The sequence below is a fragment of the Hemicordylus capensis genome, chromosome 11 (genome assembly GCF_027244095.1).
Source record: "Hemicordylus capensis ecotype Gifberg chromosome 11, rHemCap1.1.pri, whole genome shotgun sequence".
Taxonomy (NCBI): Eukaryota; Metazoa; Chordata; class Lepidosauria; order Squamata; family Cordylidae; genus Hemicordylus; species Hemicordylus capensis.
Window position 1 is genome coordinate 12,153,806 of NC_069667.1, and position 27,083 is coordinate 12,180,888.

The 27,083-nt window shown below is 44.5% G+C and overlaps 1 protein-coding gene and 1 long non-coding RNA gene across 18 annotated transcripts in view; one reads left to right on the plus strand and one right to left on the minus strand.

Annotated features, from left to right (window-relative positions):
* Positions 1-27,083, minus strand: part of LOC128335599 (connector enhancer of kinase suppressor of ras 2-like) — a 443,349-nt gene that overhangs the window by 170,265 nt on the left and 246,001 nt on the right. For all 16 annotated transcript variants that reach the window (XM_053274147.1, XM_053274152.1, XM_053274150.1 and 13 more), the window contains 2 exons: positions 18,381-18,500; positions 2,787-2,846 (listed from right to left, as the gene is read on the minus strand). In XM_053274147.1, coding sequence (XP_053130122.1) covers positions 2,787-2,846; positions 18,381-18,500 — 180 coding nt within the window. The remainder of the gene's footprint in view (positions 1-2,786; positions 2,847-18,380; positions 18,501-27,083) is intronic.
* Positions 1-27,083, plus strand: part of LOC128335600 (uncharacterized) — a 59,103-nt gene that overhangs the window by 21,514 nt on the left and 10,506 nt on the right. Inside the window, exon 4 of one of the 2 annotated variants that reach the window (XR_008311655.1) lies at positions 18,211-18,425. This is a non-coding gene — a long non-coding RNA (uncharacterized LOC128335600). Of the gene's footprint in view, positions 1-18,210; positions 19,266-27,083 lie in introns of those variants that run through there. The other variant, XR_008311654.1, reaches the window with a different exon arrangement.

Consider the following 27,083-nt stretch of genomic DNA (forward strand, 5'->3'; position numbering starts at 1 on the left):
TGTCTTTCTGAAATACTAGAATATATTCCAAGCAGTGACACAGTTTACTCTGCATATCCTTTAATTATTTACAGAGTATCTGGGAAAAGTCAAATTCTCCATTTATTTTTAAAACTTATGTAATGGTGATGCTACAATACATAGTAGAGAATTAGACAGGCACTTCTGTTTAGTTTTCCCAGTACACCTCCACATAATATTTGGGTATTTCATGAGCCCCAGCATACTGAAATTTGTAGTTTTCCAGCATTTTTTGGTCTGGCTAAGTCCACTGCTAAAATAGTTTTTGAAAGATTAAAAGATTAACGAGCCTGACTTGTATTTTTCAGCTGATATTATGGTAAAGTTATCTGAAAGATGGGTGTCAGATGCTTGGACAGGGGGCGCAATTTCAGTGTTTGCCCTAGGCGCTATTTTCCCTAGATACGCCTCTGGTCTAGCTGAAGAAAGAAAATGAAACACAGTACAACTGAAGTTGACATTTATCACATATTTGCATCCTTAGCATAGGGGAGCTCAAAACCTCCTACATGGGACTATCCTATTTTTGGTAGATTAGGCTGAGAGAGAATGACATAGCCGAGACCACCCAGTGAGATTTATGGGTGAAAGGGGATTTTCCCCACGCTTTGCCTTCATTGTCCCACTCCTGCACTCCACTCCTTCTGAATGCTGGTTGAACTAGGATAATTTCTACAATTAATTGCAGATTTGGAACTATTGAGCTATTTTAGTGTATAGATGGAACCACCAAATTCTGCTTCTTGGAAAATCATCAGCTCAGGAAGCAGATTGACAATGGTCTTTTGCCTTTTCAGAATAGCAATACAAACAATAGATATGTAATGCAGTAGAATCCTTTTGTTTCTTTCCCCCTATAACTGAAACTCTGCAAATATATATATATAAAGTTGCACTCTGCAATTGGATGGATATATATATATATATATAAAGTTGCACGATAAAGTTGCACTCTGCAATTGGATCTGACCCATGGTCTGACAAATGCCCATCCCTGGCAAAGGATATACACATCCCTCTTAGAGTTGCATGGATTGGACTTTCATGTCTAGGTAATGACCAAAAGATCTGTGATGGATGTATAATATTTAATGAGCAAACTGGAAAGAGAAGGGACATTCCTCATCATTCTCAATTCAATGGCTTGCATAGAATTTTATGGTTGAAACTAATCTTCTTTCTGAAATTGCAAATTATGAATTATGAACTAAGCTGCAAATATGAAGTCTGGCCACTGCTACTTTTTCATTTTAATCTCCAATTTTGAGGGTCTGATTCCATTATTCTTAAATTGCACTGAACTGACCTGGAGTTGCCGTGAACTGAGCAGAATGGAACATTTAACATGGTGATCTACTTTCCCCAGGCATTGCTTTGCATTCCATTGTGAAGACACACAACTTTAAGAAGAGTCATCATGAGTTCCCATTGTGCTTCAGTTCATAGCCATGTAGCTTACTTTGTGGCACGAACAATGTCCTCCATTTTAGAGTCTATGGGTTTAGGTGTTGAGGTGAACATCCTGGTAACCCTGCCACCCTCAATAAAATTTCCCATCTGGACCATAACAATTTTCATCTGGGAACTGAAGCTTCAATCCCATTTCATGGATCTGTGCCAAGGGTCAGTATAGGCCAAAAGTCTAGGCTAGACCCAAGAAGTATAATATTCCCTCTCTTTCAAATGAGAGCTGATGTAGCAGGGTGGCCAGGAGGCTGAGCTAGAAACCAAGAACCTGGGGACCGAGTTAGAAACTAGCAGACTGAGCTAGAAACCAAGATGAAATTCAAAATCTCATCTCTGTCATAACAATGGCTAAGGAGACAGAGCTAAGTCTTGGGTCTAAATTCTCTCTCCCCCAGGAACTCACTAAGCAAGTCATTCTCTCTCTGTCTCACGTGCAATACTGGGGTAACACAATGCAACATGGGGATAAGAAGGAGATGGGAATGATACAGCATGTTTTTTATATTGTCTCTTTTATAAGGAGTCCCATACAAGGTATACCACCCCTCTATTGCTGAGGTGTCCAGATAGACTGGAGGGGTTCTATACTAAGTTACTGCTTTCAGATACAAACCAATCCACAACCTCTAGTATGGTAGCTAAATTTTGTGCAGCAGCGGTGAAGACACAACAGCAAATGACTCACTCATGATCCAGTTGGTTGTAATACTTCTGTTTTGTTTCTGTTCTTAAAATTTGTATTTGATCTTTGATCGAAATTAAGATGGATTGATTTGATTGGACATGGGGGTGATAATACACAAGGTTGTTGTGAGGATTACAAGAAGATAATACACGTGAAACGCTTTGAACACTCAACAATGTGAAGTATTCTTTTCTGTGGCAACTCTATCACAGTCACTGGGGAGGGTGAAAATAGTGTCTATGCACTGGACTATGTACTTGTGTAGATGCTCCAAAGCTTGGGTCCTCAGATGTGATTGGACTACAACTCACATCATACTCAGCCACAATGGCATTTGGCTTCTGCACTAGCATGTCTCTGCACTGTATAGAATACTGATTTTCCCCCCAGAAACAGATACTCATGATGTATCTTTCTCTGATAAATTTCATGCAGGAGATAACTAAAGCAAACACAGTTAATTGGACATTAAGCCAGTTCCATTCATTTCAACAGTGCAAGAAGAGATATTCCTAGTGGATTCTTCCCACAGATGACACCAAGGATACAGTGGTAACATTCAGCTCATGGAGACATGAGGACAAAGAAAGTGACCAAAATGAACAAGACATACGTTTTCAGTTGTTCCAGTAATCACATGCAGCCCATCATATGTTGACTTGATATACATCCCCTGAGAAAAAATGAGAAATAATTAATATTCATGGGTGGTTAATGGTATATAAATGAGCTCATTTGGACAGCGCAACAAAAAGGTAAAATTGCTTGAGTACCGTTAGGTAAAATGCTTATTCTGGATAAGTCACAGGCTGACATCCAAGCTGGCGCTGCACTAGCACAATGCACAAGGGGTTGTATGTCTGGCCCTCAGAGACACATCAGCCTTGCATCTAGAGTCAGGGATACACGTAGCCAGGTTTGCTGATGACACCACTTTCTCCAGGAAAGTGACATCACAAATACCTTATTTACCAGAATAGTACTCTGGATTAAAGATGACCCCCTTAAAAAACAGACGTTATAGATGGTTATACCTGTATTTACCCCAGAGGAAGAGGACTCTGTATTTAAGATGATTCCCTGATTTTCAACATCAAATAACTTGCGGGGAAAGCTAGTAATTCAGTTAAAGATCCTAGAACGGGAAAGGTTCCAAAAGGATCTCTCTAAATAGTCAGGATAACTAAATGGAATTTCCATGAGCATAAGCAGTGTACCTCTCAGAACTACATGCTGGAGATACATGAGAGGGAACGACTGTCTAATACCCCTGCTAAATGGGTAAAGAGGCACTTTTACCATGGTGATTCTCTTTATTTAGCAGGGGGAGAGTAACTGGCCCTTTCCATCCCCAGCACAGTACCTCCAGTGACTGCTGCTGGTGTCTATCTTAGGTTTCTTTTTAGAATGTGAGCCCTTTGGGGACAGGGTTCCATCTTATTTGTTTGTTATATCTCTGTGTAAACCTCCCTGAGCCATTTTTGGAAGGGCGATATAGAAATCAAATTATTATCATCATCACCATCATCATCATCATCATCATCATCATCATCTCTGCCATACCCTACTTGGAAGTTCCTTATCTGACTGGCAACTGTTGGATACAGAGCTCCATGCTGGCTGGACCTCTGTATCTGATCTAGCAAGACAATTCTGATATCCTTCTTGTCTATGATGAAGACAAGACCTCACAAGAGCTCAGATCCTCTGCAATTCACAATGAGCAACAGAAACCCGGCCAGAGTTCAGCAGCAAGCAAGACAAATAAGGGAGATCCAAACTTGCTGGTGAAGATGTAAAAAGGGTTTATACCTATAATTCAGCTATAGCACAAATGAATGCAATGCACTGAAATTGTGCTCCTATTGCTACTGGTTGGATAGGCTCCCCCCCACCAAGGTGCCCTTACCCCTGGACTTTGGGGCCAGCCAGGGCCTCCACAGCCCCTGAGGCCTCCCAAATCCTCTTTAGTCTGTCCCGGGTGGTGTAGTTGCCTGGCGAAGCATGATGATGCTTATTTTCCAGGGGAAAGGGGGCCTCCAAAAAAGGGGGCCTCCTCTTTAGGTCCAGGCTCGAAAATTACCTAGGTGCAACTCTGCTTCCCCCACCCCTCATCCCACCTTGTTTTCTGTTTGTGTGTGGGTGGGTTTTATTGCTGGTGGTTTGTTGTTTTTTTGTTTTTTGTTTTGCTGTTCTACTGTATTTTGACATTATTTTAACTATTATTAGCCTGTTAGCTAATTAGCCTGTTAGCTGTTGAGCACATGCTTTTCCATGCAGAGGATCTGAAGTTCTGTCTCTGGATAGGGCTGAAACAGACAGCTGCTGCCAGTCTGTATAAATGATGCTGAACTTAGATGGACCAGCTATATGAGACTGCATATAAATATGCAAGTGTGCTTCATTTATTTTTTTAAAAAGTAAGATGGTTTTTAAAGAAATGTCCCAAATGCTGATCCTATGAGCTGCTGTATCTACAAATGAATATTTATTTATTTAGCGTGGTGTAGTGGTTACAGTGCTGGACTAGGACCGGGGAGACCCGAGTTCAAATCCCCATTCAGCCATGAAACTAGCTGGGTGACTCTGGGCCAATCACTTCTCTCTCAGCCTAACCTACTTCACAGGGTTGTTGTGAAAGAGAAACTCAAGTATGTAGTACACCGCTCTGGGCTCCTTGGAGGAAGAGCGGGATATAAATGTAATAATAATAATAATAAACATATTTTTATACCGCTCAGAACTTGCGTCTCTGGGCAGTTTAAAACAAAACAACAAAACCGTTAGGATGGGAAGCGAATGGCTGCCAGAACAGACTGGGCCGTGAGAATTTAACGTAAAAAGAAAATCTGCTTCTTTTCGCAATCTGATGGCTGGACGGGGGGAGGATGAATCCACTTGAGAGCTGAAAAGAAATTCTGCTCCACAAACTTTCTATCACCTGCATCCTCAAACAGAAAGTTAACAAGCTATTTTTTGTTGTTTCTGGCCATTATTGTTGAAGGTAAAGAGCAAAAGACTTCAGTTGACAAAAATAGTACTTTAAAATGAGTAACAAAATGTGAATAAGATTAAACAACAAACAGAATTTTATCACCAGAACCTACTTCTGTCACTGTTTCTACTGCACAGTACCGAACATCTCATTATAGAATCACTGAAGGAGGTAGGCGCTGATTTTATTTGGCTTGCCTTCTTTCCATACACACGGATGCCTCTCTCTGCATCTAGAACAAGGTTGCTGCGGCTGCATTTTCTACTTAGGAGAGATGCCCCATGACACCTCTTTGAAAACTACATTAAAAATGGACAGCAAACAGACAGCAGTGTCATGAGGGCCTTTTTTGCAACGGGGGGCTGACACATTTCTACGTGGGTCTTTGAAGAAAAAAGTGGAAAATCAGGGATTTCCTCGTAACCAACAGAAACTTTTAGAACCTGTTGCCACATCCACATGCCAGAAGATATAAGCTGACTACATATCTTCAGAAGTATTTATCTGTTTATGATGAATATCTCCTGCAGACAAATGAATAAACAAACAGGCTTCTTAACTCTTACACCCTTGAAACACCCCGGCTTCTTCTTACTAGCTTTTTTCTAAATTGGTTAGGCATGATAAGTATTATAGGAATCTTTACCCTGAACCAGGGAGGATCTTGGGTGGACAGAGGGAGAAGAGCTAAGGCAGATGGAATCTTCTGGAGCACAACTCTCAGGTACCATCGTGCTTTTTAAAACCAGAAAGCTCCCTATTCTAAAGTGAGGCCTCATTCTTCAAACAGAAGACACTGCAACACAAATGAAAAATCCTCTCTTTTGAAAATTTCTTAGGTGGGGAGAATCATTGGTTTGGGTAGGGGGGTCCGGGGTACACATGTTGGACCCATCCTGGCTACAGCCCCGAGTGTCATTTCAGATTCTGTGGGGAGGGGATTTAGCTGCTCAGTATACAGAAATGCTGTGCTCAGCTCCCCTTCTTTTCAATGGAGCTTGTGCAGGAGAACTTTCAGGTGTGTTCTGCCTTTGCTCTTAGGCCATCTGGCTGCATCTGAGGAAGAGGTGAGCCTGGCAAGGCTCCCTTCATGAACCTGGCTGGAAGCTGCAGCCATTGGCGTTCTCCTCTCACTAAACTGTCTCCCTCAGTGGTCATTCTGAGTGATTGGGACATTAGGTAACCATTATGTAAAATGTTTGGATACCCAAATTCACTTGGGATGGGAGGAAGACAAAAATAAGTGAATTCAGACACTAAGACTTTAATACAGGGTTGTACAACTTTGGCAGCCCTCCAGCTGTATTTGGACTACAACTCCCATCATCCCCAGCCACAGTGGACAACAGACAGGGATTATGGGAGGTGTAGTCCAACATCAGCAGGAGGGCCAAAAGTTGTGCAGTTCTGCTTTAACACAAAATGAAGTTACATAGTGGAATGGCCAAGTAGAAAAGCCACTGAGAGAGACAGTCCAGAGAGGGGAAGGGCCAACTGGCCTTCCTTAACTCTTCCTTGGATGCAGCAGCCAAGTGCACCAAAGACTAAGGGCACAATCCACCGGGAAGTTCTCCTGCACAAACTCAGATGAAAAGCATGGGATCTGAGCTCGACATTGCTTTGGAAGCCATGTTCATTAAATGTAAACCACCACCCATGGTCTGGTGAAAAGGCAGTGTATATATATATATATATATGTCACAAATAAATAAATGTGTGATGAGAAATACCTTTCTCGAAAAGAGGGCCCTTCAGACCATTCTTCACAGCACTATACAATAACTTCACAGCCTGCTTTGGCTTCTCTCTGTCAGCCAACAACATCTTGTGTATACTGCTCTCCTTTAACTTTCAACTGCGCTCCCTATTCCTCAAAGGGCCAGTTTATACTTCATGCTAAGAAGACACTGACACTAAAGAAAATGTATTGTTTCTGCAAGACAGCCTATGTCATGATGACACTGCTTTAGGGACTGTTCTGTGTTGTGCTTAATCAGACAGGAAGCTTGAGCTGTCCCAATTGCTCATACAGGATTTTACTCTGCTGCCGACAGTTAGAGGGTCGAACAGGAGAAAAGGCCACAGGCTGTCTCTGGATATATGAGGGCAGTGGTCTTCACTGCAAGGCCTGGGGGCCAGTGACAGCCCCCATCAACCTTAACTGCAGCTGCTTGACTGTTTATTGGGCCAGTGTGAAGCTTCCATCAAAGTTGAGTACAGGAGGACCCATTATCCGCAGGGGTTGCGTTCCTCCATATTAACGTGGATAACGAAACCATGGATAATGAGTCATTGAGGCGGTTCCTACAATCAGTGGGAGCCACCTGGGGATGGTTTGCAGGGAGATCGGGCTTTGCTTGCTCTCCCTGCAGATGAGCAGGAAGTCTGCTCTGGGTGGCCACAGCGGCCGCCCACACAACTGCTGGCTCCGTCACGGAGCTGGTGGGGGCTGGGGAGTTTGGGGGCCACGCGGCGCCCGGAAGCTGCAGCATGCGCTGCGCAAGCGCGCAGGGCATACTGGAGAGACCCCTGAGTCGAGAGGCTGTTTTTGAGCTTCCTGGTCGGGGGTCTACTCATGAGTTGCTGCAGCGCAGAGCCACACCGCGGCAACTCACGATTGCAAAAACCGGGTTTGTGGAGTGCTCGCTCCGCAAACCCGGTTTAAGCACCGGGCTACTTAAGCGGGTGACTTAAGCAGCCGAGCCCGGTGGTTCTCACGATGGTAGAAAATTGGACTAGCGGAGGCTAGCCCGATTTTCTACCATTGTGTGAATAGCCTCATTGAGTCTATGGGGATGAATGAGTTAGGTTCCCAGATGAAAAATAAATTACCCCCCGAAATCCAAAGAACACCCAAAACGGGCCAAATAAAGTGCCCTACTGTGCTCCATGGGTCTCCAGCAATACCCCACCCCAAAATGTCCCTAATGGCCCCCCAAATCATGGATCCCCCCAAATATATCTTTTTGGCTGAAATGATCAACAAAATGGCTCCCACAGAGAACTTCCAGCCCTCTAGGATCCACGGATATGTGGGTTTTGACCCTTTTGTATCTGCAGAAAATGAAACCGGGTGTGAATTAGACACCCATGGATGTGGGAAACCGCAGGTACAGAATCCGCATATAACGAGGTTCTCCTGTACAGTCCCCCTGGCACCATGTGGAGGTGACCATTCCCACTGTCCAGTGCTGCACTTTGCCCAGAACGAAAGGGGCTCCTTCAAGGGAAATGGAGCCCTCTGGAGCCCCTGAACCATCTTGGAAGGTCTGCAAGTAGAGCTCTTCCCAGTGCTTCCCTCCTAGAGTGCTTGAGAGAGGGCTCTGTCTCTCTTAAAGGGCCTTCCCAGCACCAAGAAAATTGCAGTCAGGATGTGCCCAAACTGGCTTGGGCAGCCATGGGCAGGGCAGGGGCCGTTTCCTTTAAGAAGCAGATGAGCCGTTCCTTACCTGTTCTTCCACCCCCACTGCTTTTCCAGGTGTGGCACCTGCTTTCCAAAAGGCAGCGCACAGCTGCAGTGCTGCTCCCAGCAGCCTGTGCGCGGCCTTTTGGAAAGCGGCCACTGTGACCGGAAAAGCAGTGATGGCAGAGGAGCAGGTAAGAAACTGCTCATCTGCTTTTTAAAGGAACTGATCCCCACCCTGCTGAACTGGTCCGAATGCGGGCACCCGAGCCGGTTCGGCGCTTCTCTAAGGAGGTGCCAGACCGGTTCGGGCACATCCGTAAAGTGTATCTGTGTGGATATCTGCACAGTGGGGGATGGCTCTCATCCTGAAGGCTTTTTGTCAAAGTGGCTCCATGCTTGAAAAATAGTGAAGATCACAGTATTATGCTTTATTAGTATTAGTATTAAGAACTAAAAAATATATAACAAACTGTGCATGAGCAGTGCTCTGATAATGAGTGCTGTGCATGCAGCTTTCAGTTCCATCATGACCTACTCCCTTTTGTATTGCCGATGTGCACACGTGCATTCATAAAACACTGCAAAAAAGCAGCCTTGATGTGATCATACACATCATGGCATTAGGATGCTTTTTGTGTGATGCTTTATTGATGTGCATGTGTACTTGTGTGCACTAATAAAACTTGCACTGGCAAAATGCGTTTATCCAGGGCTCAAAGTGACACACATTTTCAGGGGCATGTAATGCTCACCTCAAAGAAGAGATGAAGCCCCAAATCTTCTCCATCTCAAATTAAAACATGAATCAGAGAAGAATTCCCAGTTAAACAAAAGGAACTGCTGCAGCACGGAAGCCCCTGAACCTTTTGATGAAATTTATCTACTTCTGACATTGCCCTGGTTTCAGCTCTCTTTCCCTGGAAAAGTCCCCCAGCACAATCAAGGCCTTGGATGAAACAAGAAGAAAATTCTGCCATCTTGCTCCAACGCTTGTGCATGGAGAGGGGAAAAATGATAAACATCCCATCCCTGAAATAGCTTGCGGCTGTTCCTACTTTCCTACTAATCACACAGTGCTATCCATTCTATGAGATCTATCCACCAAGCACAGCTCCTGCAGAAATCCCATTGCATAGGAATAGCACTTGGTTGATTGCCCCCTGAATTGACAAAATGCTGAGAGAAGTGAAGCAGGAATTGCATATCACTCTGAAAAAGAGACATCTCCATTGGTCACCAGGGAAATTTCATATATCAAGGATTTGCTTACAGCGGTCCTTGCCAGAAAGGAAAGAATTCAGCAACTGCATTTGCTGGAATCCAAATGAGGGTGAAGGCAAGTGTCAGTGTGTCAGATGCCTAAGCATATGCAAGATCAGGCTACAGAAGTAGAAGAGACATTCCAGAAAGTGCGGCCAAAGAAGCAGGGTGTTGTGAAGTCCGGCAAAAGGCCCAAAGGCTGAGGTAGCAATCCATAAAATAAGAGGAAGGGGTGGAGCAGAGCAAGAGGGGTAAAGGGCAGAAGGAGAAAGTGGGCCAGCGGGTAGTCATAAGAACATAAAAACAGGCCTGCTGGATCAGGCACAAGGCCCATCTAGTCCAGCATTCTGTTTCACACAGTGGCCCATCAGGGGGCAAACACAGCCATCGCAAAGGAACAGCCAGTGGCCTCCTTCAGTGAGAAATTGCTCAGAGTGAGCAACTGGGTGACAAGTAGGGATGTGCGAGCTGGCTCACTTTGAGCTGGGCTTGACATTGAGCTGGCCCAGTTCAGGTGGTCTGAGTTCGAACCGGACCGATCCCTGGTTTGAAGAACCAGCTCACAAGCTGCCTCGGGGGTATACTTGTTAAGGGGAATCCAGTGAGGATTCCTCTTTACAAGTAAAGGGCATTTCCTTTCCCTAGAGTAAATGTGGGGTGGGGAGCGAAGAAAGGTAGTTTTTATGTTTAAAATACAGGCAACAGGGGCAGGGGGGTGGCAGGGGAGACATTGGAGGCAGTGGCGAGGCTCCTCCAACCCCCCTTCTAGCATCCCAAATGTCAGCCCGAGTCGGATGCAGCCCGGTTCAGGCTTCTACGCACACGTGGAGGCCATACTTTCGCGTATGCACACAGGTGATTTGGACAAATTGTGTGGTACTGTACGAATGTTTGGAGGTCATGAAAATGCCCTCGTATGTGTGCAGAGGCCTGAACTGCACCACAGCCAGCCCAGGTTGTTATTTGGGAGGCTGGGGGCAGGGCGGGTTGGAGGAGTGTCCGGTGCTAGTGTCTCCGTAGTTGCCTCCACGGTCTCTGCCATCCCTGCCGCCTGTATTTTAAAGATTAAAACTACTTTTCTCTCCCCCCCCCCATTTACTCCAGCAAAAGGGAATGCCCTTTACTTGTAAAGGGGAATCCTCGCTGGATTCTCCTTTACAAATATACATCGCCTGCCCCCGATCCAGCCCGCGAAATGGTTCGGCCCAGTTAGATGGTCGAACCAGACTGGACCCAGTTCAACCGAGCCTGAGCCCGGAGAATGCGGTTCAGATTCATACTGAACTGGTCTAACGGCCATCTTACACATCCCTAATGACAAGAGCTCAACAGCCTGATGCAAAGGAATCCAAGATCCATGAGCCCTTTTGTAGAAATGCCACCAAATTTGGACTAAAGCAACATTTGAAGGGAAATTGGAGGTTCTTCTCTCAGCAAATTTTGAGGAAACTCAAAATTTTCATATGACTAGCAACATTTATTGGTTGGGAGGGGAGAAGCCTGGATATCTCTTATTTTTTAAGAAAGACTGTTAGTACTCTCTGATTACAGCTGAAAACCCTTGTCTTAATTTGCTTCATCAAATGAGAGCAAAATGGCACCATTGCTCTGTATGGCTTTGAGCTGCACTCATTTCGGCCTTTAGTTGCTCTCACTCCTTCTCCTCGGGCTCTGTTATCTGTTATTCAGTATGCAAACATCCTTTGCCAATGTACCAGTTTTCCTTCTAGTACTCTCCTTTGTTCTTCTGTAGGCTAGCATTCTTCTAGAAGCTGAAACCATTTTGGCTTTTCTTAAAAGGGATTAATTTCTCCCCACACCATGGCAATCAGAATGTGGCAGCCTGCCTTTTGGATTAGACTACCGATGTCTCTGTGGAAGGGATCCATTGCCCCCCCAAAAATATCTCTCTACCACCCACTGCCATCCCTGGTTCCCTGTGGCTCTTGATGGAAAGGCACTTTTCACAGAATGCTTTTCTTTATTACCATTAATTAATATATTTAAAGCATCAACATAGAAAAGGAGCCTTTCCTCATGGGCTCACTTGGGATGGAAGGAGAGCTGGTCTTGTGGTAGCAAGCATGCTTTGTCCCCTTTGCCAAGCAGGGTCTGCCCTGGTTTGCATTTGAATGGGAGACTACACTGTGAGCACTGTAAGAGCTTCCCCTTAGGGCAGGTGGGGAACCTTGGCCCTCCAGCTGTTGTTGAACTACAACTCCCATCATCCCCAGTGGCTGGGGATGGTGGGAGTTGTAGTTCAAAAACAGCTGGAGGGCCAAGGTTCCCCACCCCTGCTTTAGGGGATGAGGCTGCTCTGGGAAGAGCATCAGCATCTTTGCAAGCAGAAGGTTCCAAGTTCCTTCCCTCACATTGCCACGATAAAGCTGAGAGAGACTCCTGCCTGTAGCCTTGGAGGAGCTGCTGCCAGCCTGTGTAGATAATACTGAGCTAAATGGACCAATGGTCTGACTCATGATAAGGCAGCTTCCTCTGTTCCTATGAATATTGTACACTAGCCTTATACACTGGAATGTGCAATTATTTTTCTTTCAGAAGTCTGACATATGAAACAAAGTTCACACACACAGACACACCTCACACCTGCCATGCACTTCTGTGCCCCAATATTTTTTATGGAGCTGTCATTGACACCCATGCTGGGCCTACTCAAGCACCCCACTGCCTAGTTTGTCTTTGCACTTTGGGCTCAAACACAAGTCAGTTTCTACTTGTTTGCCAGAATCTTGATAATTTCAGTAAGAAACAGCATGAGTTGGGGTGGACAGGGAAACTGTAGTCACATGAGAAAACATGTATGTAAGTACATGAGAAGAACAGCAAAGGCATGCTAAAATGGCATCACTCTAGAGCAGGGGTGCACAGCATATGGCCTGAGGGCTGGATCCAGCCCATGAGCACGTTCTGGTTTGCTCGCCACCTCTTTCCCCCGGTCCTGCTGCTGCCGCCTGAAAAAGCTCCCTCGCGGCTCCTCATTCCGCCCATCTGCCTGCCTGGCTTGCTCAGTTTACCTCAGCTGGGGAGCTTGTGGGCCCAAGCTACTTCCGCCCCCAGCAGTGCTCTTGCTGCCATTGGCCAAAGGAGCTCCCTTGCTGCTCTTCCGCCCACCCTGTTTTGCGGTCCCTATTTGCGGAAATCTCTCCCCTTTCCCTATTTATGGATTGAGAAATGTTTCCCTTGGGGTAGGGAGATTTTGTTGGGAGGAGAAAAGGGGATCGATTATTTCCTTGTTTTCAGCCCCACGGGGTGAGTGGGTGGGGGCTGCCAGGGAGGGGGGTGAACACAGGCCCACCCTCCCCTATCTATTAAAACTTTAAATTAGATTTTTAAACATAAAAAATTGTAATTTTAATTCATTTTTAGTTTTAAAATTGACCTCGGCTCCCGCACACCGTCATGGTGAGCTTCGGCCCACTGGGGCATTTGAGTTGTGCTCTCCTGCTCTGGAGTCTACTTGCTGCTAATGGGGACTTAGTTGAGAAAAACAGGCTGCTTGCCGGTAACTCTTGAATGCCCCTTAAATCCCCAGCCTTCTGGGACCTTCTCCCAGTTTTCCCATTGTTAGCCCATCCGACAAAGCTCACCCTTCCAAAGACCCCTTTTCTAGTTTTTAACCACAACACAATGGACGGCGATACCTTTCCCCAGAAACTGGACTGTGAAGATGTTGTTCCAGCCCATGTCCTTGTTTGCCTTCCCAAAAATATGACTCTTAAAAATCTAATGCACTCTTCTTCTTCTCCTTCTCCTTCTCCTTCTCCTCCTCCTCCTCCTCCTCCTCTTGTTTACACAGTCAGACAGGTGTTATTGACTGGTTTGTTTTATCCAGACATTGAGTCCTTCCCAAGGACCTGGGATGGCTGAATTTTATTATCAATGTTGTTGCTGTTATTATAGATATCGTTGCAGAATATAGGCTGTTCTCAGTAATGTTGCTTTTTGTAATTGGCCAATGGTGATTTCTGTGGCCTCTGTGGTGTTGAGGTGCTCTTCAAGTTGTTTTGGAATTGCACCTAGGACATCAATTACTACTGAGCCCCTGGTGGCGCAGTGGTAAAACTGCTGCCCTGTAACCAGAAGGTTACAAGTTCGATCCTGACCAGGGGCTCAAGGTTGACTCAGCCTTCCATCCTTCCGAGGTCGGTAAAATGAGTACCCAGAATGTTGGGGGCAATATGCTAAATCATTGTAAACCGCTTAGAGAGCTCCGGCTATAGAGCGGTATATAAATGTAAGTGCTATTGCTACTGGGATTATTTTGGTCTTCTTCTGCCACAGCCTTTCAATTTCAATTTGTAGATCTTTGTATTTGGTGATTTTTTCTCTTCCTTTTTCTTCTATTCTGCTATCCCCTGGTATTGCTATGTTGATTATTTTGACGTGTTTTTCTTTCTTCTCGACTACAGTTATCTCTGGTGTATTGTGTGGCAGATGTTTGTCTGTTTGTAGTCAGAAGTCCCATAATATTTTTGCATCTTCATTTTCGACAACCTTTTCAGTTGTATGGTCCCACCAATTTTTGGCTACAGGTAGCTTGTATTTTTTGCAGATGTTCCAGTGTATCATTCCTGCTACCTTGTCATGCCTTTGTTTGTAGTCACTCTGTGTGATCTTTTTACAACGGTTGATTAGGTGGTCCACTGTTTCATCTGCTTCTTTACAAAGGCAGCACTTGCTGTTTGTTGTGGATTTTTCTACTTTTGCTCTTATTGCATTTGTTCTTAGTGCCTGTTCTTGTGCAGCCAGTATTAAACTATCTGTTTCTTTCTTCAAGTTGCCATTCTTAAGCCATTGCCAGGTCTTGGTGATGTCTGATTTTCCACTTATATTGTGCAAATATTGACCATGTAGTGGCTTATTTTTCCACTTTTCTGCTCGGTTCTTGACTTGTTCTTTCTTGTAGGCCTGCTTTGTTTCATTGGTGTTGAATAGTTTCTCGTTATTGACCATTCGAAGTGCATCTTCTTCACTGTCCTTTATATATTCTTCAAGGCCTCTTTTCTCCTCCTCTACCGTTTGATGGACTTGCAGCATTCCTCTTCCACCTGAGCTGTGTGGGAGGTATAGCCTATTGACATCACTGCGGGGGTGCAGAGCATGATTGATGGTCATGATTTTCCTGGTCTTACGATCTAGCGTCTCTAGCAATGCCTGGGTCCAGTCTATTATTCCTGCAGTGTATCTGATAACAGGTATAGCCCAGGTGTTTATGGATTGTATGGTGTTCCCGCCATTGAGTTTGGACTTTAGGATTTTTCTAACACTCCTGATGTATTCACTTCCAATTTTTCTTTTAACTTCAGTGTGTGCGATGTTATCAGCCTGGAGAATGCCCAAGTATTAGTAATGTTTTTTCTCTTCCAGATTCTTGATCTTGCTTCCATTGGGCAGTTCTATTCCTTCTGTTTTTCTTATTTTTCCTCTGTTCATTATTAATGCAGCACACTTGTCTAGTCCAAACTCCATTGCTATATCGCTACTGAATATATGGACAGTGTTTAGCAGTGATTCAATTTCTGATTGGGACTTTCCATACAACTTCAGACCGTCCATGTACAGCAGATGGTTGATTTTACTTGATGTTTTAGATGTTTGGTATCTAAGGCCTGTTTTGTTTATTATTTGTGAAAGTGGGGTCATGGCGATTACAAACAACAGAGGGGATAGTGAGTCCCCTTGGAAAATGCCTCTTCTAATGCTAACCTGTTCAAGTGTCTCGCCATTGATTGTTAACTGTGTACTCCACATGCTCATTGCTTTTTTTATAAATATCTGAATGTTTTTGCTGACACCAGTTGTTTCTAAACATTTTAGTATCCATGTATGAGGCAATGAGTCAAAGGTTTTCTCGTAGTCAATCCATGCAACACTTAGATTGGTTTTTCTTCTCTTGCAATTTTCTAAAATCATTTTGTCAATCAGCAGCTGGTCTTTTGTGCCTCTGGTGTTCGGGCAATTTCCTTTCTGTTCAACTGGATGTTAGTTAATAAGTGCTGCATCACTTCATCTGCTATTATTCCAGCTAATAAATTGAACATGGTTGGCAGGCAGGTTATCGGTCTATAGTTACTTGGAACTGCACCTTTTGCTGGGTCTTTCATTATGAGATGAGTTTTCCCAGTTGTTAGCCATTGTTCAATATCACCTCCATGCAAAATGTGATTGAACTGTTTTGATAGTTGTTTATGAAGGCTTGTTAGGTGTTTAAGCCAAAAGCCATGCAGTACATCATCGCCCGGTGCAGTCTAATTTTTAATTTTCTTTGCTCTTTCACTTATTAATTCTGGTGTTATTATTAGATCTTGCATTTGTTGGTTACATTTTTTGACCTCTTTCATCCAGCCTGCTTTTTTATTATAGTCTATTGGATTGTCCCATATTTTCCCCGAGAATTGCACTGTTTCTTTTTTATTTGTTGTATCTATTTTTCTTGTAGTTTCTCCTTCTGTGCTTTGGTAGAAATGTCTCTGATTCAATTGGAACTGGAGATTCTGCCTGTGTTGTGTAATTCTGGCTTTGTATCTGCTAATCTTCTTTGACACTGCTGTTATTTGCTGTTTTATTATTTCCAGGACTTCTCTAATTTTCCTTGAATCTAGGTGGTATTTTTGGATCAGATACTGTTTGGTGTTTTCATTCTTCAGCTTCTTGTCTTTCATATCTTTCAATTTACTAGCATCTGATCTAAGCCTGGAGATTTCATTTTCTAATCTAATCTTCCATTTAGGTGATGTACTACTTTCTTTTTTTGCAGGTCCACTGATCTTATATCCAAGCTCTTGTGTTGTTATTGTTGCTGCACTGTACATTAGTTGGTTTGTTTCTTGCAAATTATTGGTTGTTATTAATGCCTGAGCAAGTTGTTTTTTGGCAACTGTTTTTAGAGCAGGAAGTCGAACCCTGGTGGTTGTTTGGTTCATGTGCTCAGTTATTTTTTGCTTTAATTCTTGTTGCTTTTCTGTTAAACGACATTCGGGTTTTTGAGGTGAAGGCAAAGGGGCAGTTGCTTGGTTTTGATTTTGAAACTGTTCAGCAACAGTGGCATCCTCGATTTCCAACACCTCCTCCACCTGCGCCTGAGCAACTTCTTCAATTGGTGGTAATTCTTCTTCCATATCTTGAGCCTGTGTTGCTCTTTGCAGTTCTTCCAGCTCAACTCCTGTGAATGCTTTATTTCTTATTATGAATCTTCTCTGGTCTGCTAGCCTTTGTTCTGTTATTTCTGTATCTGGATGCTTCTCTTTCCAAATTTGGTACATTCTTTTTAAATAACCTCTTCTAGTTGGACTAGACTTGTAATAGCAGATCATTATTTCCTTGTTGGCATTTTTCGTATTTTTTTTCGGTTAAGTGACGTTTCTTCCAGTAACTTTACTGTCTTCAGCCCTGGTTGCTCAACTGAAGATCCTGAGTCCTGTTGCCCACTTGCCACCAGATGTCCAGGGACTATAGCACCTGTCGTGGTCCTTGTTGACCCGGGTGATGACCGATCTGGTATAGCTTTATTAAAGTTACGTCTCACCATATTGTTGATGGGAGAGGCACTCTTTGTCTGGCTCCTCTGGTGAGACCTGTCCAGTATGGTTGGACCTCTGGCATAGCTCTCACCTTCCTCAGAGCATGCAAGCCCCACAACTACGCCAAGGTAGTGCCTCACTGGGTTGTTGTTGTTGCTGCTGTTGTTATTATTTTAATTTCTATACCGCCCTTCCAAAAATGGCTCAGGGCAGTTTACACAGATAAATAATAAATAAATAAGATGGATCCCTGTCCCCAAAGGGCTTACAATCTAAAAGAAATATAAGATAGACACCAGCAACAGTCACTGGAGGTACTGTTAATCATGATTAACACCACTCATTTCTATTTTGCCAGCATCTGAGTGATGCTGGCAAAATAGATTTTGATCCAGAAATGCCAAGGAATATTTCTGCTATGCTTCTCCATTAAGGTGTCCCATGACTTATGCTCCTCCATCTAGGAAACCACAATGTTCTCCCCTGCCACATTCAGTTTCCTGCTGGGGTGGTGCACATCCCATTAACCCCGTGAGAGGCACCAGCTTGCACAAAGCATCCGTGCATGTGCGGTTGCCATTTTCATGGTCAGCAACATCATGCTGACCACACAAATGGGGCCTGTGTCACCAGGGGGTTATTGGGATGTCATGGCACGGCACATGAAGCTGAAAGGACCTGTTCTCCTTTTTCTTAATGTTCCCTTTCTAATTTCCCTAAAAGTGCTCAAGCTGCGCTTTCGCTTTGAACCTTTGAATGTTGAAGGTGGTGGGATAAAAGAGCCATTATCACTCATAATGTGTCCACCCAGCCAACTATTGTCTCTCTCTGTTCACAGGTTTTTTAGGCCTTCAAATATCTGTTTGACCAGAGATAACAGTGGCACAACAAACAGAAATGTGTACACCACAGGAAACAATGTACCCGTCATGCTGACTTCAGCTTTCTTAAAAGCAAACAAACATTGTCTGCCTCCAGACGAAAGACCTTCACTGTGCTATCACTTACCAAACCTTCACTGGGCATGATGCTGGTAAGGTGAACAACTTCAAGGTGAGCTGATTGAGACACCAAAGAGTCGGATGAGAGAGAGATGATGTGGTCACAGATTCCAGAGAGCGTTTTACACTGGGAGAGGGAAGATGTGGGGGGCAGGGGGAGGGAGGAGAAGAGAGACAGAAAAAAGAAACTACCATAAGCACATGAACAGAAGCATTAAATGGCTCATGTTAAAAGAGCATTCACTCTGTAGCACTTCAGTACAGGAGAACCTTGTTACACGCAGATTATATATCCATGGTTTCGCATATTCAGGCGTGTCTAACTAACACCTGATTTCAATATCCGTGGATATTAAAGGGTTAAAACCCACATATCTGTGGTTCCTAGAGGGTCGGAAGTGATTGTGGAGGTCACTTCCAGCCACCATTTTGTCCATGGGAGCCATTTTGTGGCTCATTGCTGCAAAAAAAATGGGGGAAATCCACAATTTTGGGGACTGTTTTGGACTTTGAGGGGGCATTTGTGGGTTCATTGCTGGACAGCAGGAGACCCATGGAGCATGGTAGGGTACTTAATTTGGCCTGATTTGATGGGAACCTAACCTCTGTGTTCCCATAGACTCAATTACTCATTATCCACGGTTTTGTTACCTGCAGGAATCTGTGGGAATGGAACCCCCGCGGATAATGAGGTTCACCTGTACCATTGTTCTTTAAAAAAAAATCTGCATGAGCTGTACATGTGACACAGTCATAACAAGTAAATGAGGGTCGATAGCATACAAGTGTGCTCAGATCAATGTCTGCTTGAATTCTATGCATGTACAGCTATCTATCTATCAATCTATCAATCTATCAATCAATCTATCTGTATAAACAAAAGGTGCTCATATACTATTTTTCAACAACAAAGTTCTCAAAGCAGTTTACATAGCAAAATGAATGAGAAGTTCTCGGTTCCAAAGGGGTTCACAGTCTAAAAAGAAACTAAAGGGCAACACCCATTGGGAGGGGCACTTCTGGGCTGAATAAGGAGGGACATTTGCATAGGCTGCATGGCACTGTGATGTGATCCCTGACTGGCTGGATCATGTTATCAGCATGAAGACCTCTGTTTGAAGAAGACGGCACTGAAGCCGCTGCTGAGAGGAGCAGAAAACAGGTGCAAAAAAGAAAATTTCGGACGGGGTGGTGGTCCTTCAAAAACCATTGCAAGTCCTCCAAAAAAACCCTTTCACACGAAAATGGTTACCTACAAAAATTTGGTGGAGCCCTAATGCAGCATGGTTGGATCCTTCCCTTGAACAACAAAGAATCATAAGGTTGAATGATTATAAAACCATATTGTATTGACCCTGTCTCTCCTACTGACCTGAGATATGGTCTTCCACTCATTAACCCTCTCTACAGAAGTCAAAAGGGCAAAACACGAATTGAACTGCAGCAACTTCATTTAAGAATCAGCAATTTCAGTAAAAGCAAACAACTGTCACCTCTCTTCTCCAGGCACTGATTATCTGCAGGGGTGCACATGGACCATTTTTTGTGTGGTTCAGTCCAAATTTGAAACAAATTTGGACCGTACCATAATCTGCGAACTGGTTCGGTCAAACCAACCGGCTGGTCCGGTCTGTGTGATCAAACCCGTTCAGCGGTTCAAGCAGCTATTGTAAAGTTAGGAATAGGATAAAACTTAGGGCAGGCAGTGAGGGCAGGGGGCAGGCAGTGGGTGACACTTTTAGAAGTAAAGGAGAAGGTGCTGATAGTTCTTACCAGCATGCACTGCAGCGGTACTTCCCCAAGTGGCGCTTCCCTTGCATGGCAGCAGTGCAGAGTCCCGGCTCCCGGCTGGGCCCTCACTCAACGGCCCTCTGTGCATGAGCACAGGCCATTTGCATGACCACACCATTGCTTGTGGTCATGCAAGTGGCCTCCACACATGTGCGGAGGGCAGTTGAGTGAGGGCCCAGCCAGGAGCCAGAACTTCGTGCCACCGCCATGTGCCGTGGGCTGCTGGAAGAAGTGCCATGGCAGTATGAACTGGTAAGCACTAGCAGGACCTTCTTCCTTACTTCTAAAGGTGCCTCTCGCTGCCCCCCTGCTCGGTGCCACCTGCCTGTCCTCACCATGGCTGTCCTAAGCTTTATCCTATTCCTAATTTTACAATAGCTTTATCTAATTTTATAACTGCCACTCGAACCGGTGAACTGATCCGGTTCGATCTTAGACCAACCTGCCTCTCCTGGAGGCCAGCTGAACTTAGTATTTGCAATTGAACTTAGGATTTTTCTCAGAAACCTATCAGCAGGCAGTGAGATTCTTTCATAATCTGTGTTGTATGGTCCCTTCAAGTTGTCCTAGAGACCAACTTGGCTGCCCCATTCTGTAGCAGCTGTGGTTTCCAAACCATGTGTACAAAGGCAGCACAACATAGAGTACATTACAGTAGTCAAGCCTGGAGATCACCAGCATATACACTACCATTATCATTTAAAGCATAACTGTGTTCTTTTCTAGGGCTCTGGCCCCTAGGAGTACTGGCGACAAGGTCTGGCAAGTCATCAGGAAAGCAAGCAGGGAAGCAGGACCAGAGACAGCTCATTAGACAGGAACAGCATCCTGGACAGATCACTGGGCAGGAGCAGGCTGGATATAAGGCATCCCCAGGCAGCAAGCTAGGATGTTGCTGCAGCAATGACCTGAAGCTAACCGAGGGCTTAAATAGTCCTGCTATCAGACTGATATCTCCAGCTTTGCCCCCTCTGTAGGAACAGTTGGAGTTTAAAGGGGCCATGACCTATTTTTCAAGTGCTACTTTTTCAAGAGTATTCAGCAGATCTGGGGAACTTCCTGCATTTCTGAGTGTTCTGAGGAGGAGTCCTTGGAGTCAGAGGAGGCCACCTCTTCAGGCCATGTTAATGAAGGCTCCTGGGACTGGGCTCCCAGGGTGGTAACTTCTGAGGCTCATTCTGGGGATGGCTCCTGCACCCAGTCTTCTCTCCATGAATGCTCTGTGATCTCCTCTGATCATAGGGAGTCTCTCTTGGATCATGACAAACTATTTCAACAGCTACATTTTCAGTAAATATATTCTAGTGATAAAACACTGCAAACAGGCAGTTAATTATACATGGCCACATTGTCATAGGCTGATATGGGTGGGTGTTGACTGATTAAGTGCCGTCAAGTAGGTGTCGACTCTTAGCGACCACATAGATAGATTCTCTCCAGGATTATCTGTCTTCAGTTTGGCCTTTAAGGTCTCTCAGTGGTGCATTCATTGCTGTCGTCATTAAGTCCATCCACCTTGCTGGTCATCCTCTTCTCCTTCCTTCAACTTTTCCCAGCATTATGGACTTCTCAAGGGAACTGGATCTTCACATAATGTGTCCGAAATATGATTGTTTGAGCCTGGTCATTTGTGCCTCGAGTGAACATTCTGGATTGATTTGTTCTATGAGCCATTTGTTTGTTTTCCTGGCTGTCCATGGCATCCTCAAAAGTCTTCTTCAGCACCAAAAGTTCAAAAGCATTAATTCTTTTTCTATGTCACATGAAAAACCATTGTTCGAATGATTCTAATCTTTGTAGGTGTAGACACGTTACGGTATTGAAATATCCTTTCCAAGGCCTTCATTGCTACCCTACCAAGTGCTAGTCTGCGGCGTATTTCTTGATTGCTGGATCCTTTATTGTTGACAGTCAATCCTAAAAGGCAGAAGCTATCCACCACTTCAGTGTCTTCATTGTCAATTCTGAGGCTGGTTGCTGTACCCATTGTCATTAGTTTAGTCTTTTTTACATTTAGTTGTAGTCCTATATTTGAACTGTGCTCCTTGACTTTCATTACTAGAGCTTGCAGATCATCTGCATTCTCAGCTATCAGAGTGGTGTCATCAGTGTAGCGCAGGTTATTGATGTTTCTTCCTCCAAATTTAAAACCACATTCATCTTCCAATCCAACTTCTCTCAGTATATGTTCAGCATATAAATTGAATAAAGAATGCAAAAGCAGACAGCCTTGTCTTACTCCTTTGCCGATCTGGAACCAGTCTGTTTCACCATGTTCCGTCTGGACTGTGGCTTTTTGTCCTGTGTATAGGTTTCTCATGAGAACAATGAGGTGTTCTGGGACGCCCATTTTCCTAAGGATATTCCACAATTTGACATGGTCAACACAATTGCAGGGTTTTCTGTAGTCAATAAAGCACATATTGACTTCTTTCTGGTATTCTTTGGCTTTCTCAATTATCCAGCATGCATCAGCAATGATGTCTCTTGTTCCTCGGCCTTTTCTGAAACCAGCTTGAATATCTGGCATTTCCCTTTCCATGTAGGGCTCTAATCTACATTGGATGATCCTGAGCATTATTTTGCTAGCTTGTGAAATTAAGGATATTGTACGATGGTTTGCACAATCTAAGTCTCCTTTCTTTGGTATGGGTATGTAGACTGATCTCTTCCAATCTGTTGGCCACTGTGTCATTCTCCAAATTTGCTGGCATAGTTTGGTTAGAGCCTTGACTGATTCTTCTTCTGTTGCCTGCCATATTTCTATAGCTATTCCATCAATTCCTGTAGCCTTCCAACTCGGTAATGACCGGAGTACTGATCTAACTTCATCTTCCCGTACTAGAGGTCCTTGCAAGTAGGGAATATCTTCTAGAGTATTTTGGATGTTGACGTCCATGCTGTACAGATTTTCAGTATACTCCCGTCTCTGTTTGATCTTCTCTGAATCAGTTGCTATCTGGCATCCCTCAACATACCAATTTGAGGTTGGAACCTCCCTCTGAGTTCAGAGATCTTTTGGAAAACTTGCCTTGTTTTTCAGTGTCTACTTCCATCCTCAAGGTCTTTACAGATGTCATTGTAGTACTGCTCCTTGTCCCTTCTGGATGTTAGCATATACCATTTTCCCCAGACCATGCCACAGGCAGAGATGGATAGGAGAAAAGGCTCTCTGGTCACACCTAAGTATTCTCACATGAAAAAGACTTGTATCTCCAGCCATAGGAACATAGGAAGCTGCCTTCTACTGAGTCAGACCCTTGGTCCATCTAGCTCAGTATTGTCTACACAGACTGGCAGCGGCTTCTGCAAGGTTGCAGGCAGAAGTCTCTCTCAGCCCTATCTTGGAGATGCTGCCAGGAAGGGAACTTGGAACCTTCTATGTGTAAGCATGCAGGTGCTCATCCTAGAGTGGCTCCATCCCCTAAGGGAAATCTCTTACAGTGCTCACATGTAATCTCCCATTCAAGTGCAAACCTGGGCGGACCCTGATTAACAAAGGAAACAATTCATGCTTGCTACCACAAGACCAGTTCTCCTTCATATGACATGTTTCACTGCTCACATGTAGGAAGCAAAAAATGTGTGGGAACAGGCTACAGTTGTTCGGTGGAAAGGGAAAGGTACACTCTGGATATGCTCAGGTGTACTTTCATATCTGTTTCTTTTGAAGGAAATTGGGTCAAAGATATGAGTGAGTGGGCCTCAATGAGCATGATCAAAGGAGCTCTTGGCTATGCAGTCAAGACCAGTGCTACACTAGACAGCAGTTCACATGATTGACGTTAGGGTGGGAGACGTCTCCTATCCTAATTTGGGAGCAAGGCAAATTCCTAATTTTCAATTGTGTATTTGATTAAAAAAAACAAGGTCAGAGGTGAGGAGCTTGATCATCAGTCAAGCCCCAGCTGGGTAGGGTGATTTTCTGCCTACCTCATTCAGAAGCTGGGGACAGAATCCAGGTAGGATGTGCTCCTCCTACCCAGCTAGACTTGGCTCACGATCAAGCTTCCTGCCTCCTGCCTTGCTTTTATCTAACATACAAATGAAAATCAGGAGTGTACCTGGCTCTTGAATTAGGGTAAGAACTCTAATGTTCATTGTGTGAATGGCCCTTAAGATGGTGGAGATCTGGGTTGAAATCCTCACTCAGTGGTGCTGTCCAATGGGCAGCCTTGAGCTGGTCACCATTTCTCAGCCCAACTTACGTCATGGGGTTTTGGTGGACAGATGTAGTGTGGGGCAGGGAGGACCTGAGTCCTCCTTGGAGGAAGAACAGGATAACCATGCAACAAATAAATCTAGCATTTGACTTGCTAGGTATGGATAATATTCTGTGGACAGAACAGAATAACTCAAGAGCTCTTCTGAGCTAGGCTTCCTGTCCCACCAGTTCGCCTTTTGACCTGCTCCTCCCAACACACCATCATCATTTGCAGTGTTGTCTGAAAAGAGTTGGGGCCAGCCAGGCACCTGTCCAAGCATCAAGCACTGGGTAGTTTGTTCCGCTGTTCCGGCAGGGTCAGAAGGGCTGGAGATAATGAGCAGCATGCCATCAGCATACTAATTTACACATCTTAGCCTTTCCTAGCAGTCATGGACTTGTTTAGACAAGAGGCCATCAAAGCAACAGCGCTGAGAATGCGACTTCCAGAACAGTGACTTGCTAAAAACAACCATATTTTGAGTTGCGCTGAGGTCGGATTCACAGGTTATGCTTTGCCAAGCATCATGGCATATCTCAGGGTCCTGCACTGGACCTAATCTGACCTGCTTGGTGTCTGCTTTCAGCAACCAAGACAGCCAGTTCCAACACACACACAAACAAGATTTTGCTGAGCACATGTTCATATCTCCGTTTATTGTACGTACGTACATACTTATTAATATCCTGCTCTTCCTCTAGGGAGCTCAGAGGGAAACATGGTTATAGTTACCCTCACAACAACTCTGTGAGGTAGGTTGGAGTGAGAGATACATGACTGGCTCAGAGTCACCCAGTGAGTTTCATGGCTAAATAGGGATTTGAACTCAGGTCTTCCCTGCCCTAGTCCAACACTCTAACCACTACATCATACTTTCCAGTTTGCCAGGACCTGAACCTGTAAAAGGTAGCAATCCTGGGGACTCTTAGGCAGGGACTTAGTTAGTTCCAGCAGAAGGAGAAAACTGCAGGAAGACCTGCCACACCAACCAAGGAAGCCTACTTACAGCAATAAGGGCAGAGGAGGTGATGGGAGACGCCCTGACCTCTATCAAGCTTCCAGGCCAGGGCTGCTCCCTGGTCCCCGAGCAACCTGGGAGCTCTGCTCTTACCACTGGTTCCCCCATCCCTGGTTACAGGGCGGCAGTTTTTACCACTGCGCCACCAGGGGCGCAGTATATCTTGGTACAATTATATCTTGGTACCAAGTATATCTTGGTACAATTGACAATAAAGGAGCACATGAGCTGTTGTTTCGATATCACCGTTCCAGTCCATTTTGGCACTGAAGGAGTTAATAACTGTGGAAATATGTTGCCCGCAACATATATGTTGCCCTGCAGCTGTGGGTGTGGCCACCCAAGTCATCCAAGCCAGTAGGGGTGTGCACAAATCAGTTTCTGAGATTCAATCTGAGCTTAAATTGAATCGCAAAAACTCAAATTGATTCATCATAGGCATAGTGTTTATTTCGATCTTTGACCAGCATACAAATTGATTCAACGAAAACAGCCAGTTTGGCTGTTCAACAAAGCAACCTCGAATCAATTCAAGTGATTCAACTGCCATTTTGAGGCCTGTTTTTCTGGGGGAAACAGGACTCAAAATGGTGACTTTTTGCGGGGGGAGAGCTAGTCTACCAATTGGGATTGGTGGGTAGACCAGCCATCTGCTCCAGACTTAGCATGTCAGCTCACCTTGGAGGACTGGTCCACCTGGGTAGAACAGTCCTCCGAGGTCAGCTGATGTGCCAAGTCTGGAGCAGAGAGCTGGTCTACCTGCCAACCAGGGGGAATGCCCCTCCCAGTTGGGGTCAGCAGATAGACCAGTTCTCCAGTCTGGACTTAGCACATCAGCCCACCTCAGAGGACTGGTCTACCCGGGTAGACCTGTTCTTCAAGGCGGGCAGATGTGCTAAGTCTGGAGCAGAGGGCTGGTCCACCCACCAACCCCGATTTGTGGACCAGCTCCCTGTGGGGGAAAACACCATTTTGAGGCCTGTTTCTCCAGCAAAGCAGGCTTCAAAATGGCTTTCAAATCACCAAAATCGATTCAGGTCTAATCAGGTGTGATTCTCCTTGACCCTGAATCGGGCTTCCTATTTTGAAGCTGATTCAATTTGGGGTTGGATTTGTGAATTACCTCCCTCATCAATTCAAGGTTGCACACCCCTACAAGCTAGTGGTCATCACCACATCCCGTGGCAAAGAATTCCATAGATTAATTATGTGCTGTAAGAAAAAGTACTTCCTTTTGAAGAAATTCCCTGGCTTTCAGTTTCATGGGATGACCCCTGGTTCTAGTATGAGAGAGGGAGAAAAATTTCTCTCTGTCCATTCTCTCTACTCCATGCATAATTTTATACACCGCAATCATGTCTCCCCATAGTTGCCTCTTTTCCAAACTAAAAAGTTACAACTAAATAATTAACATGATGCATCAATACATTTTAAAATAATATTATATTAATAGCAAAATGATTACAACAGCTCCTTCAGAGCCACTTGGCAGTCAATATTGATTTAAAACCTATCTTGGGTTTTAATAAAGTGACATTTACTATAGACAGGACAGCTTAGTGGAAATAGCACAGCCTGTAAAGTTAATTATTCACTACCAATATCCTTGCTAAAAGAAGTAAAAGTTAAAATGAGGTAGGAATCCATAGCAAGAATTTCAAATAGCATCTCAGCTGTTAATTTTAAGGGGGATTGA